This window comes from Mus musculus, chromosome 19 (genome assembly GCF_000001635.26).
Source record: "Mus musculus strain C57BL/6J chromosome 19, GRCm38.p6 C57BL/6J".
NCBI classification, from domain to species: domain Eukaryota; kingdom Metazoa; phylum Chordata; class Mammalia; order Rodentia; family Muridae; genus Mus; species Mus musculus.
Window position 1 is genome coordinate 34,123,867 of NC_000085.6, and position 14,903 is coordinate 34,138,769.

Sequence of the window (14,903 nt, forward strand, 5' to 3'; positions counted from 1 at the left end):
CCCAGCATATTGAACATGCCGTATTTAACCACAAATCTGAAAAAAAATATTTTTAAAATTCAAAAATGAAAGTAGTGAGATCCTTCCTTAATAAGAACAATTAAATTCATCATGACTCCCATGAGAGGCAATGAACGTACTTAAAAAGAAACAGAAAATCTTGCTAGTGGGAAAACCAGAGTTCCCGGGCTCTTACCTTGTTCTTTATCATGGGGTCTGCATGGGCTTCCAGAAGCAGAGGGATGAGAGTCTGGTTTTTCATCTGGCAAGCATAGTGCAGGGCAGTGTAGCCGTCCTGAAACACAGAGGACCAACCTTGTAGTTCATCAGTCAGATCAGCCAGCTGTGCACACCCACCGCGTTCATCACCTCAGCACAAGAACCGCTCATGCTTCATAGGAGACAACTAACCAAAGCCAATCTGCAAGCCATTTATGGGCAGTTGTATTTCTTATACTGTGAATAGTTTCTTTTCTTCCTTACTATACACATGAAAAATCCAGTAACTCATTGATATCTTCCCCTTTCATATTCTCCATTCTAAATTTAGATGTACAACTTATAAAAACATATTAAACTCATCATCAAATATAACATTAAATAATGCAATCAATGGAAACAAGAAGGAGGTAGTCACTCATCACTGAACAATGGGAATACCCGTATAATAAATTAGGCATCAAAAAATAGAAGTGCAATTCTTTTGAAATCAAATTTCAACATGCTCTCTTTGGTAAGATATTGGAAACCTAAAGTTTTACCAAAAAAAATGAGAAAATAAAAAAAAGAATAATAAAAGGTCAGCCTACCCAAAGAGTACTAACAAAGAACTAAATCTGGAGTGTAGGGTAACAGGTAAAAATTAACTTTCTTATGGGGAGGAGAGAGGCAGGGACAATTCAATTACTATGGCTGCTACCACAACTGGGGTATTTCTCTGAACTTTGACCTTATCTACCTCTCTTCTAGTTGCAACAGTTCTTAACATACAGTATTAATTACATTCTAATCACTCCTCTGAGGACTTTGCAGGAACCTATCCTATAAGGTCAGTACTAATTTCCAATTTACAACCAGGCACTTTGGGCGGGTTTGTAATCTCAGATACTCAGAGTTCTGAAGCTGAAGGATCACAGACCACGGCCAGGCTGAGTAACTCGGGGTTGCTTTATTAAATTTAAAAAAAAAAAAAAGGAGTGCAGGCATAGCTCAGTAGTAGAATATTTACTTAGCATGTATAATGATTTGAGTTCAGTCTTTAGCACAATTTGTTTTAATTTCCATTTGATGGGTAAGAAAATTGAGTCAGATAGGTTTATAATGTTTCCAGCTCACTTAACTAGAAATAAACAAGATTAAATGTATGCACAGGCATTCTAATTCCAGCTGCCAAACTAAGGATAGTATTTTGATATCATTGTTCTTAATTTAACACTACAGACAAACACAAATCCTCTCAAATTTTTCATATATTCAACAAATACTTTATTCTCGTGAGTTTAGTAAAAGCGTATAACTCCAAAGTTACCTGATGACAAGAGAAAAGAGAGGAAAACTATACTCAAGACATCTAGAGAAACAAAGCATTCATCTTTGCTACCAAGTATACGGCCCAGGTGTATCATGTGAATATTATTTCAGAATACAAACTTACGCAGTCAGTAGCATTAACTTCTACGCCAGCATTAAGGAGCATCCGGACAAGAGTCTCATTCTGCTTTGTCTTTGATACCTGTTACAAACAACACACACAAGAAATTGTTTCATAAACATTTTGTACACCTTGTTTGGGGCTGTGCCCATCAGCTGGTGGAATTCCTACTGGAGCTTGTGTTAATGGGAATAACTACTGTCCATCATCTGGTAGCTACATAAAAGAGGTAACACTGCACACTTCTGTTTTTATAAGCTTTGACTTCCATACATTACATATGCATAATGTATATGTAACATATATGTTAACCCAGATACTGCAGTCAGCATGGAGACAGCTGAACACTAGTCCCATCTTCAAACTTTAGAAGATGACTTTTCTTTCCAGCAAAACCTGCAAAGATTCTAAATACAAGGCACTGCGAACATCTGCAGGCAAACAAGAACAATGAATTTATATGTAAAACTGAGATGTGTAACAAAACACAGGGCATACTATGTAGAGCAGCCATTAGTAAATGGAATCGTACATGCCATCCGTGAAGTTCGTTTTCACCGTGGAACACTGTTTAAAAGGATTGCAACTAGAGGAGATCCAGTCTCAAAAACCTGTAGTATTTCACCTTATAGGTTATTTAGCCCAATATAATTACACAAAACCGACTGATAATGAAACAAACTATTTTAAAGAACTCTGGGGTTTAGGAGCATTGTGGAAAACACTACAATGCAAGCAACCACACTACATGAATAGTCAAAAAATCACTTCAAATGCAGAGCAATACCATGGAAGGAATTTGAGGAATTTGTGCATATGATCTGGTCTCATCCAAAACATGCTAGCTTAGGAAAAGAAACTGTGGCTCTTACCAATAGCAATCCACGGAATGCCCCCGGAAACAGTGGCAAAAAATGTGATGACAGGTGTGGTCTTTAGGTAAGCAACTTTTAAAAAGGGTACTGAATGTCACAAAGTATAAAACTGCTATGAAAGAAAACAAAACAAAAAAAAAAGCACACCCATTAAGTTGTCTTACTTCCTGGCAAGCCCATGGAGGTAGGTTTTAGAGGAATATGGAGGAAAATTGGTTAGCAGAAAAAAAAAAAAAGACCACAATCTGGAATGGCTACCCAGAGAATTCCTAAATAGGAAAAGATGAATTTGAAAGGACCTTCAAAGTTTCAATGAATGGTAAGTCATTTGAACATGTATACAGAAGAGTTTAAATAAACCAAGTAAAAACTCTATTTGGGTTTCACAGACTGAAAATTGGGTAACCTTGTGACTAGTGCTGAAGATTACTCAAGTTAACCTTCCTAAAAACCAAAGGTGTACATTTTGACACTGCCTCCCTTCCTCCAAAAACTGGATAAAACCCAGGAGAGTGCAACTAGACAGCAAAGTCTCTCAAATTCTCAAGAGGTTGACAAACGTGTCTAAGATCTAAAATGTTCTAACTCTATCAATACTAGTAAAAAATGATAACAGCCCAAACATTGTCATCAAGAAAGGTTAAAGGCAACTTAAATAATATCATCTTCGGGTGTACTATTTTACTGCAGGACAGTATGTATCCTACACCTCTTACAGAACCCTGTAAAGCCAGTGGTGTATGCAGAAGTCTCAAAAACTACAAACCCTAGTGTGTCAAGTCCATTTCCCTTTAGAAGAATAGATTCAAATGTCAATCGGGGACCTTGATAACTATCATGTGAATGGGCCCACAGCAGTAACCAGGTCAAAGTGATTTTCCACTGAGATGGTTGAAAGAATGCACAGATCCACAGCTGTGATTCTGGGAGGTTCTCTGTGAAGTAAAACACCACGGACTGTTAAAAAGCTGAAGGTCAGGTGAGAAGGCGAGGGGAAGACTGTGCTCTGAAGGGGCGATGCATGGGAATACACACGGCACCCTTCTGGCTTTTTTACATCATGTCTCTTTTCACCATAACTTAAGATTTAAGGTTGATATTTGTATTCTAGACCCTTCAGCAGGTAGAGTGGACACAGTGACTGGTCAGAAAGTGCAGTTGCAGGTCTGTCATGCTCAATCACTTAACACTATAATGTGTTTCCTGCGAATATCAAGCATGTAGACTAAGTGCAGCACGGGAGCCACTCGGGAATTTTATGCAACTAAGCATCCATGAAATACGTAGATTTCAGCCAACTCTTAATACTTAACATTCAGGTATATATGTGAACTCTCCTTTCTTAATTCGGGAATGTAGCATTATATAGAATGCTGTTAAATTTAATTTTAACCCTTTTTAACTTTTTTTTTTTTTGGGTAAGCCAAGTGATCTACCTTTCAGCAGTTGTCTGGTTTTGATTTATGGAAACTGTGATTTTTATTTTAATTGTTACCCAAGTGTTGTTAAATATTTCGTTTCCTGGAATTTTTTTTTAAATAAAAATAAAGGCTGTGTTAAATGAGTATGTCATCTTATTAAAATTCTCTCATATTTACTGCAAAATAAATAAATAAATAAATAAATAAAAGATGTAACAGCCAGTTAACATAGGGAAGGGACATACTGTTTCAGTCATCTGTCAAAGGAAGAATTGGTCACAGTGGGACCAGGAGGAGTAAAAGGTGGGAAAAAAAAATCAGTGTAGAACAGTCATTTTATTTGAAGAAAACAAAAAGCATACAAAATAACCACATTCAACCTTCAACTAAATAGGATTCCTGCACTAATTAACTCCTTATTTATTCAAGAAAATTATCCTGCCAAAGCCCCATGCAATCATGATTCAATTTCTTAGGTCAGAACCTCCCAAAAATGAGTTTCTGTGTTTGTCAGCCTTTAGGGGCAGGGGAGTTAGGGTTTTCACTCCATCTCACTTGTGGTGTAAATCTTTAAAATTCAGAGATGTAGAGAGTTATGGTTTGAGATAAAGACCTTAGCCAGTGATTCTGAGATACCTACGGTGCTTCAGTTCCCAGTGTGATCAGCAGCTGGTCAGCACTGTGTATTTACTCTAGACTGCACCACGGTCCTAATCTGTGGCAGTTGATAGGTTGGGTAAAGTAAATGCATTTCTGCCTAAAACCTTCTCATTTGTGCAAGGGTTGTGGAAATAGGACTCCGCTGTAAGTCAAGAAACAGCTGTACTAAACAAGGCCTATTTTCTTGCCATTTCTTTACATCACACAGTCGGGAGGACTTGAGTCATTCCATGGCTCTGCTACACATCTGGCCTTTGCCCTAACAACAGTACTTACCATGAGGAAATATCCAATTAGCAAGACAGGCATTAAAAGGATAATGAGTAGATAATCAAAGAAGGTAAATCTCTTCTTCACAGCATAGTGCAAGCAGGTTCTCTCCTTCTGCAATTAAGGAAAGGAATCGTTAATTCAAATTCCATAGTTTTTAGAACTTCACAACTAAAGGTTTAATTCATGCATTTTTTTTCCTTTCATTTTCACTCACTATCACACAGTACAGAGTTGATTATGACATTATGCCATATTCTCTTAGGCCTCTTCCATAAGCATATATAGAATTTTTAAATGTAGTGCTATACTACCTATTCAAAACCATATACTCCATATACATATTCAGCCTAGGTACCTTCTTTATGATACACATCTGTTTAATTAACTCAGGGTTTTGTTTACCAGAATATTGAATTTGCAGTCTGATTAACTCAGGGTTTTGTTTACCAGAATATTGAATTTGCAGTCTGTGAAGGAAACACTGGGAAAAGGCACAAAAATTAGCAACAGAGATGGATACACATACAAACCATTACAGGATGGCTGTTTATGCTTTAGTTTTTGAGTTAAAAATATAATATAATGAGATATAACTGTAGGAATAAAGTTAGCATGAGAAGGCAAATAGACACAGACTGTTGATTCCCCGGTGATGGAAATGTATCCATCTTGTGTTTTGTTGTGGAAAGTTTTACTGACTTGGCAATTCTCCCACATTAACTAGCACATAGACAAACAACTTAACTTCTTAAATATGTCAATATTCATTGGTGATAGAGTGTGCACCTTCAGGTCCCAGTACTGGGAGGAAGCCAGAAGCATGCACACATAACTATGAGGCCTACAGGTTGCTATGCTAACTTAAATACCAACTAGTTAGTAGAAAACAAGAGCAAGAGAGTGAGCCCTGGATGAAAGCTCTGTTCTCCGGGTACCTATCTTCTCTGTAAAAACGTTGGAAAACAGTCAAGAGTATAATGGTAGACTTTAAAATTACATTGCTGAGCAGCACAGACTTCATTAATAATATCATACGCTATTGGCTTTGTCTTATTAAATAAACATATGTAGAATTTGAATATTTAGACTTTTCAATATTGCAATGTTGTATATTCAAAACTATGTGTGGCTTTTGTCAGTTTACACATGCATATTTAGAATATATACATCTCCCATTGCATGGGAATGATTATGAATGGGTTTTTAATAGCTGAGGTTTTTTTTTTCATTGAATGAAACTCTTCTAACTTCTATAGACACATCTACCAAGTGGACTTTTCAAGCTGTTAAACCTTAACTTCTACAAATATTACTTAAATACTCTTAGTCACAAAGCCTTGTCAAGAATTCTAAATTTGTACTTTGCACAAATTTCTATAAACTGACTACCTGACATAAAAGATACATAGTTTCACAGGATACTAGCAAGTTATGCTCCAGTGAGGTGATAATTTAAACTTCCTTCCCAGTCTACATTTGACTTTTCTTGTTAATCCTAGCCAGTTATAAGGCAAAAACAATATGGTATGCTGTGTTTTAATTTTATTTCAACTTGCTTCTCATTGAGTCAATGTTTTGATACATATTTCTGAGTTAATAATAGGGCTTGTCATCCAATACTTATCAAGTAATTCCTTCTTTTAACTTTTTTATTAATCATTTCATTCATTTACGTTTCAAATGATATCCCCCTTCCCAGTTACCCCTCCACAATCCTCCCATCCTATCCCCCTTCTGCTCCCTCCATTTTGCCTCTATGAGTGTGTTCCACCACCCACTCACCCACTCCCGCCTCACTGCTGTAGCATCCCCTACACTGGGGCATTAAGCCGCCACAGAACCAAGGGCCTCCCCTCCCATTTATGCCAGATAAGGAAGGCCTCTGCAGCTGGAGCCACCATGGGTCCCTCCATGTGTACTCTTTGGTTGGTGGTTTAGTCCCTGGGAGCTCTGGGAGTGGGGGGGGGGTCCAATTGGTTGATATTGTTGTTCTTCCTTGGGGTTGCAATCCACTTCAGCTTCTTCAGACCTTCCCCTAACTCCTCCATTGGGGACCCAGGGGCTCAGTTCAATGGTTGACTGTAAGTATCTGCATCTGTATTGGTCAGGTGCTGGCAGAGCCTCTCAGGGAACAGCCATACCAGGCTCCTGTCAGCAAGCACTTCTTGGTGTCAACAATAGTGTGGGGGGTTGGTACCTACAGATGGGATGGATCCTTAGGTGGAGCAGTTTCTGTATGGCCTTTCCTTCAGTCCCTCTTCCATTTTTTGTCCCTGTCTTTCCTTTGGACAGGAACAATTCTGAGTTAAAATATTTGAGATTTGTGGGTGGCCCCATCCTTCAACTGGGGGCAATACCTATCAAGTAATTCTTAAATATATTTTTAAATACAAAAAAACTGTTTCCCTGTTGGGAGCCGCCCCCACATTCGCCGTCACAAGATGGCGCTGACATCCTGTGTTCTAAGTGGTAAACAAATAATCTGCGCATGTGCCAAGGGTATTTTACGACTACTTGTACTCTGCCTTTCCCGTGAACGTCAGCTCGGCCATGGGCTGCAGCCAATCAGGGAGTGATGCGTCCTAGGCGAAATATAACTCTCCTAAATAGGAAAGGGGTTTCGGTTTCAATATTAGGGGTGGCTTTCGCTTTTGGGGCTGGGGGTTTGCGCTCCTAGCTCCTGAAGATGTAAGCAATAAAGTTTTGCCGCAGAAGATTCTGGTCTGTTGTGTTCTTCCTGGCCGGGCGTGAGAACGCTATTAAGAATTGGTGCTGAAATCCGGGACGAGAAAAAATCCGGGACGAAAAAATACAAGAAAACTCGGGACCGGCGCAAGGAAGATCCCTCATTCCAGAACCAGAACTGCGGGTCGCGGTAATAAAGGTTCCCGTAAAGCAGACTGTTGAGAAGGATTCAACTGCATGAATTCAGAACTTTTCAGCTGGGGAACGAGAGTACCAGTGAGTACAGCTTTACGAGGTAAGTCTGGTCTTGAACTTTCTAAGGAAATTCAAGACAGTCTATCAGAAGTAAAGTGGAAAATGTTTGGCCTTGAATTTTTTCTAGTGTTAGGAGCCCTTTTGTTCCTTTTCACATGTTATCAGGTGATTAAGATAGGGCTGAAAATTCTGGATGAAATTCAGGGCAATCTATCAGAAGTAAAGCGGGGAGAGAGAGTAGGAGCAAAGAGAAAATATGGTACACAAAATAAGTATACAGGCCTTTCCACGGGTCTTGAACCCGAGGAAAAGTTTAGGTCAGGTAAGAATACCTGGGGAGAGATTAGAAGGAAGGAAAAGAAAAGAAAAAAGATCGATTAGCGGAGGTCTCTAGGAGATACTCGTCACTAGATGAGCTCAGGAAGCCAGCTCTTAGTAGCTCTGAAGCAGATGAAGAATTCTCCTCTGAGGAAACAGACTGGGAGGAAGAAGCAGCCCATTACCAGCCAGCTAATTGGTCAAGAAAAAAGCCAAAAGCGGCTGGCGAAAGCCAGCGTACTGTTCAACCTCCGGGCAGTCGGTTTCAAGGTCCGCCCTATGCGGAGCCCCCGCCCTGCGTAGTGCGTCAGCAATGCGCAGAGAGGCAGTGCGCAGAGAGGCAGTGCGCAGAGAGGCAGTGCGCAGAGAGGCAGTGCGCAGACTCATTCATTCCCAGAGAGGAACAAAGGAAAATACAACAGGCATTTCCAGTCTTTGAAGGAGCCGAGGGTGGGCGTGTCCACGCTCCGGTAGAATACTTACAAATTAAAGAACTTGCCGAGTCGGTCCGTAAATACGGAACCAATGCTAATTTTACCTTGGTGCAGTTAGACAGGCTCGCCGGCATGGCACTAACTCCTGCTGACTGGCAAACGATTGTAAAAGCCGCTCTCCCTAGTATGGGCAAATATATGGAATGGAGAGCGCTTTGGCACGAGGCTGCACAAGCGCAGGCCCGAGCAAACGCAGCTGCTTTGACTCCAGAGCAGAGAGATTGGACTTTTGACTTGTTAACGGGTCAGGGAGCTTATTCTGCTGATCAGACAAACTACCATTGGGGAGCTTATGCCCAAATTTCCTCCACGGCTATTAGGGCCTGGAAGGCGCTCTCCCGAGCAGGTGAAGCCACTGGGCAGTTAACAAAGATAATCCAGGGACCTCAGGAGTCCTTCTCAGATTTTGTGGCCAGAATGACAGAGGCAGCAGAGCGTATTTTTGGAGAGTCAGAGCAAGCTGCGCCTCTGGTAGAACAGCTCATCTATGAGCAAGCCACAAAGGAGTGCCGAGCGGCCATAGCCCCAAGAAAGAACAAAGGCTTACAAGACTGGCTCAGGGTTTGTCGAGAGCTTGGGGGACCTCTCAGCAATGCAGGTTTAGTGGCTGCCATCCTTCAATCCCAAAACCGCTCCATGGGCAGAAATAATCAGAGGACATGTTTTAACTGCGGAAAGCCTGGGCATTTTAAGAAAGATTGCAGAGCTCCAGATAAACAGGGAGGGACTCTCACTCTTTGCTCTAAGTGTGGCAAGGGTTATCATAGAGCCGACCAGTGTCGCTCTGTGAGGGATATAAAGGGCAGAATCCTTCCCCCACCTGATAGTCAATCAGCTTATGTGCCAAAAAACGGGTCATCGGGCCCTCGGTCCCAGGGCCCTCAAAGATATGGGAACCGGTTTGTCAGGACCCAGGAAGCAGTCAGAGAGGCGACCCAGGAAGACCCACAAGGGTGGACCTGCGTGCCGCCTCCGACTTCCTATTAATGCCTCAAATGAGTATTCAGCCGGTGCCAGTGGAGCCTATACCATCCTTGCCCCCGGGAACCATGGGCCTTATTCTCGGCCGGGGTTCACTCACCTTACAGGGCTTAGTAGTCCACCCTGGAGTTATGGATTGTCAACATTCCCCTGAAATACAGGTCCTGTGCTCAAGCCCTAAAGGCGTTTTTTATAGCTCAGCTGCTGCTCCTCCCTGATAATACCAGGGAGAAATTTGCAGGACCTGAGATAAAGAAAATGGGCTCCTCAGGAAATGATTCTGCCTATTTGGTTGTATCTTTGAATGATAGACCTAAGCTCCGCCTTAAGATCAACGGAAAAGAGTTTGAAGGCATCCTTGATACCGGAGCAGATAAAAGTATAATTTCTACACATTGGTGGCCCAAAGCATGGCCCACCACAGAGTCATCTCATTCATTACAGGGCCTAGGTTATCAATCATGTCCCACTATAAGCTCCATTGCCTTGACGTGGGAATCCTCTGAAGGGCAGCAAGGGAAATTCATACCTTATGTGCTCCCACTCCCGGTTAACCTCTGGGGAAGGGATATTATGCAGCATTTGGGCCTTATTTTGTCCAATGAAAACGCCCCATCGGGAGGGTATTCAGCTAAAGCAAAAAATATCATGGCAAAGATGGGTTATAAAGAAAGAAAAGGGTTAGGACATCAAGAACAGGGAAGGATAGAGCCCATCTCACCTAATGGAAACCAAGACAGACAGGGTCTGGGTTTTCCTTAGTGGCCATTGGGGCAGCACGACCCATACCATGGAAAACAGGGGACCCAGTGTGGGTTCCTCAATGGCCCCTATCCTCTGAAAAACTAGAAGCTGTGATTCAACTGGTAGAGGAACAATTAAAACTAGGCCATATTGAACCCTCTACCTCACCTTGGAATACTCCAATTTTTGTAATTAAGAAAAAGTCAGGAAAGTGGAGACTGCTCCATGACCTCAGAGCCATTAATGAGCAAATGAACTTATTTGGCCCAGTACAGAGGGGTCTCCCTGTACTTTCCGCCTTACCACGTGGCTGGAATTTAATTATTATAGATATTAAAGATTGTTTCTTTTCTATACCTTTGTGTCCAAGAGATAGGCCCAGATTTGCCTTTACCATCCCCTCTATTAATCACATGGAACCTGATAAGAGGTATCAATGGAAGGTCTTACCACAGGGAATGTCCAATAGTCCTACTATGTGTCAACTTTATGTACAAGAAGCTCTTTTGCCAGTGAGGGAACAATTCCCCTCTTTAATTTTGCTCCTTTACATGGATGACATCCTCCTGTGCCATAAAGACCTTACCATGCTACAAAAGGCATATCCTTTTCTACTTAAAACTTTAAGTCAGTGGGGTTTACAGATAGCCACAGAAAAGGTCCAAATTTCTGATACAGGACAATTTTTGGGCTCTGTGGTGTCCCCAGATAAGATTGTGCCCCAAAAGGTAGAGATAAGAAGAGATCACCTCCATACCTTAAATGATTTTCAAAAGCTGTTGGGAGATATTAATTGGCTCAGACCTTTTTTAAAGATTCCTTCCGCTGAGTTAAGGCCTTTGTTTGGTATTTTAGAAGGAGATCCTCATATCTCCTCCCCTAGGACTCTTACTCTAGCTGCTAACCAGGCCTTACAAAAGGTGGAAAAAGCCTTACAGAATGCACAATTACAACGTATTGAGGATTCGCAGCCTTTCAGTTTGTGTGTCTTTAAGACAGCACAATTGCCAACCGCAGTTTTGTGGCAGAATGGGCCATTGTTGTGGATCCATCCAAACGTATCCCCAGCTAAAATAATAGATTGGTATCCTGATGCAATTGCACAGCTTGCCCTTAAAGGCCTAAAAGCAGCAATCACCCACTTTGGGCAAAGTCCATATCTTTTAATTGTACCTTATACCGCTGCACAGGTTCAAACCTTGGCAGCCACATCTAATGATTGGGCAGTTTTAGTTACCTCCTTTTCAGGACAAATAGATAACCATTATCCAAAACATCCAATTTTACAGTTTGCCCAAAATCAATCTGTTGTTTTTCCACAAATAACAGTAAGAAACCCACTTAAAAATGGGATTGTGGTATATACTGATGGATCAAAAACTGGCATAGGTGCCTATGTGGCTAATGGTAAAGTGGTATCCAAACAATATAATGAAAATTCACCTCAAGTGGTAGAATGTTTAGTGGTTTTAGAAGTTTTAAAAACCTTTTTAGAACCCCTTAATATTGTGTCAGATTCCTGTTATGTGGTTAATGCAGTAAATCTTTTAGAAGTGGCTGGAGTGATTAAGCCTTCCAGTAGAGTTGCCAATATTTTTCAGCAGATACAATTAGTTTTGTTATCTAGAAGATTTCCTGTTTATATTACTCATGTTAGAGCCCATTCAGGCCTACCTGGCCCCATGGCTCTGGGAAATGATTTGGCAGATAAGGCCACTAAAGTGGTGGCTGCTGCCCTATCATCCCCGGTAGAGGCTGCAAAAAATTTTCATAACAATTTTCATGTGACGGCTGAAACATTACGCAGTCGTTTCTCCTTGACAAGAAAAGAAGCCCGTGACATTGTTACTCAATGTCAAAGCTGCTGTGAGTTCTTGCCAGTTCCTCATGTGGGAATTAACCCACGCGGTATTCGACCTCTACAGGTCTGGCAAATGGATGTTACACATGTTTCTTCCTTTGGAAAACTTCAATATCTCCATGTGTCCATTGACACATGTTCTGGCATCATGTTTGCTTCTCCGTTAACCGGAGAAAAAGCCTCACATGTGATTCAACATTGTCTTGAGGCATGGAGTGCTTGGGGGAAACCCAAACTCCTTAAGACTGATAATGGACCAGCTTATACGTCTCAAAAATTCCAGCAGTTCTGCCGTCAGATGGACGTAACCCACCTGACTGGACTTCCATACAACCCTCAAGGACAGGGTATTGTTGAGCGTGCGCATCGCACCCTCAAAGCCTATCTTATAAAACAGAAGAGGGGAATTGAAGAGATTTTACCCCGAGCACCAAGAGTGTCTGTGTCTATGGCACTCTTTACACTCAATTTTTTAAATATTGATGCTCATGGCCATACTGCGGCTGAACGTCATTGTTCAGAGCCAGATAGGCCCAATGAGATGGTTAAATGGAAAAATGTCCTTGATAATAAATGGTATGGCCCGGATCCTATTTTGATAAGATCCAGGGGAGCGGTCTGTGTTTTCCCACAGAATGAAGACAACCCATTTTGGATACCAGAAAGACTCACCCGAAAAATCCAGACTGACCAAGGGAATACTAATGTCCCTCGTCTTGGTGATGTCCAGGGCGTCAATAATAAAGAGAGAGCAGCGTTGGGGGATAATGTCGACATTTCCACTCCCAATGACGGTGATGTATAATGCTCAAGTATTCCCCTGCTTTTTTACCACTAACTAGGAACTGGGTTTAGCCTTGATTCAGACAGCCTTGGCTCTGTCTGGACAGGTCCAGACGACTGACACCATTAACACTTTGTCAGCCTCAGTGACTACAGTCATAGATAAACAGGCCTCAGCTAATGTCATGATACAGGGAGGTCTCATGCTGGTTAATCAACTCATAGATCTTGTCTAGGAACAACTAGATGTATTATGGCAAATAGCTCAGCTGGGGTGTAAACAAAAGTTTCCGGGATTGTGTGTTACTTCCATTCAGTATGTTAAATTTACTAGGGCAGCTAATTTGTCAAAAAGTCTTTTTCAGTATATGTTACAGAATTGGACGGCTGAATTTGAACAGATCCTTCGGGAATTGAGACTTCAGGTCAACTCCACGCGCTTGGACCTGTCCCTGACCAAAGGATTACCCAATTGGATCTCCTCAGCATTTTCCTTCTTTAAAGAATGGGTGGGATTGATATTATTTGGAGATACACTTTGCTGTGGATTAGTGTTGCTTCTTTGATTGGTCTGTAAGCTTAAGGCCCAAACTAGGAGAGACAAGGTGGTTATTGCCCAGGCGCTTGCAGGACTAGAACATGGAGCTTCCCCTGATATATCTATGCTTAGGCAATAGGTCGCTGGCCACTCAGCTCTTATATCCCATGAGGCTAGTCTCATTGCACGGGATAGAGTGAGTGTGCTTCAGCAGCCTGAGAGAGTTGCACGGCTAAGCACTGCAATAGAAGGGCTCTGCGGCATAAAATGAGCCTATTCTAGGGAGACATGTCATCTTTCAAGAAGGTTGAATGTTCAAGTGTCCTTCCCCCAGGAAAAACAACACGGGACCAGACCAGGACCCCTCTGGGTGATGAGCCTGGGAGGAGGTTATGTGTACGGCTCCTTTACCTACACACTGGGGATTTGACCTCTATCTCCACTCTCATTAATATGGGTGGCCTATTTGCTCTTATTAAAAGAAAAGGGGGAGATGTTGGGAGCCGCCCCCACATTCGCCGTCACAAGATGGCGCTGACATCCTGTGTTCTAAGTGGTAAACAAATAATCTGCGCATGTGCCAAGGGTATTTTACGACTACTTGTACTCTGCCTTTCCCGTGAACGTCAGCTCGGCCATGGGCTGCAGCCAATCAGGGAGTGATGCGTCCTAGGCGAAATATAACTCTCCTAAATAGGAAAGGGGTTTCGGTTTCAATATTAGGGGTGGCTTTCGCTTTTGGGGCTGGGGGTTTGCGCTCCTAGCTCCTGAAGATGTAAGCAATAAAGTTTTGCCGCAGAAGATTCTGGTCTGTTGTGTTCTTCCTGGCCGGGCGTGAGAACGCTATTAAGATTTCCCATTATAATATACAACTAATATCTGCAAAAAGTAAAAATTAAGCATCAAACCACCATTAAAATATATGGAAAGCCAAAATGCAACCCCCCAGTGCCACTGCTAAGCCCACTGCTAGTCTACAGTGCATAAATAAAGCCCTTTCCATGATTTTAATCCCATTTAGAGCATCCTACTAGGATGGTAGAGGTTCACCTCTGCAAAGTGAAACCCAGGAGCAGACAAATATCTCTGTTCCTTAGCTACCCAAAGCATGCCTCCAGAACCCACAGGCCTCTGATTTCTGACAGAGACACTCATCATATCTACTTCTTCAAATGTGACCCAGGAAGGTCCTGTCACTCTGCTGTGCTGTTTCTGTTAGATACAACTCAAATATGACTTGTGTGTGAACTCAACCAGGCTGTAAGCTTGGCTCAGTGGCAGAACATTTAGCTAGCTTGTGCAAAGCTCTGGGTTTCATACTGAAATACTGGGGTCTTTGGAAGACACCCAAGCAAACACTAAGT

General features: G+C 41.9%; 1 protein-coding gene across 1 annotated transcript in view; it reads right to left on the reverse strand.

Annotated features, from left to right (window-relative positions):
• The window catches only part of Ankrd22 (ankyrin repeat domain 22), a 43,493-nt gene that overhangs the window by 1,318 nt on the left and 27,272 nt on the right, over positions 1 to 14,903 (reverse strand). The window contains exons 3-5 of the mRNA NM_024204.6: positions 4,884 to 4,991; positions 1,655 to 1,732; positions 197 to 295 (exon numbers count right to left, since the gene is read on the reverse strand). Of these exons, the coding sequence (NP_077166.4) occupies positions 197 to 295; positions 1,655 to 1,732; positions 4,884 to 4,991 (285 nt within the window). The remainder of the gene's footprint in view (positions 1 to 196; positions 296 to 1,654; positions 1,733 to 4,883; positions 4,992 to 14,903) is intronic.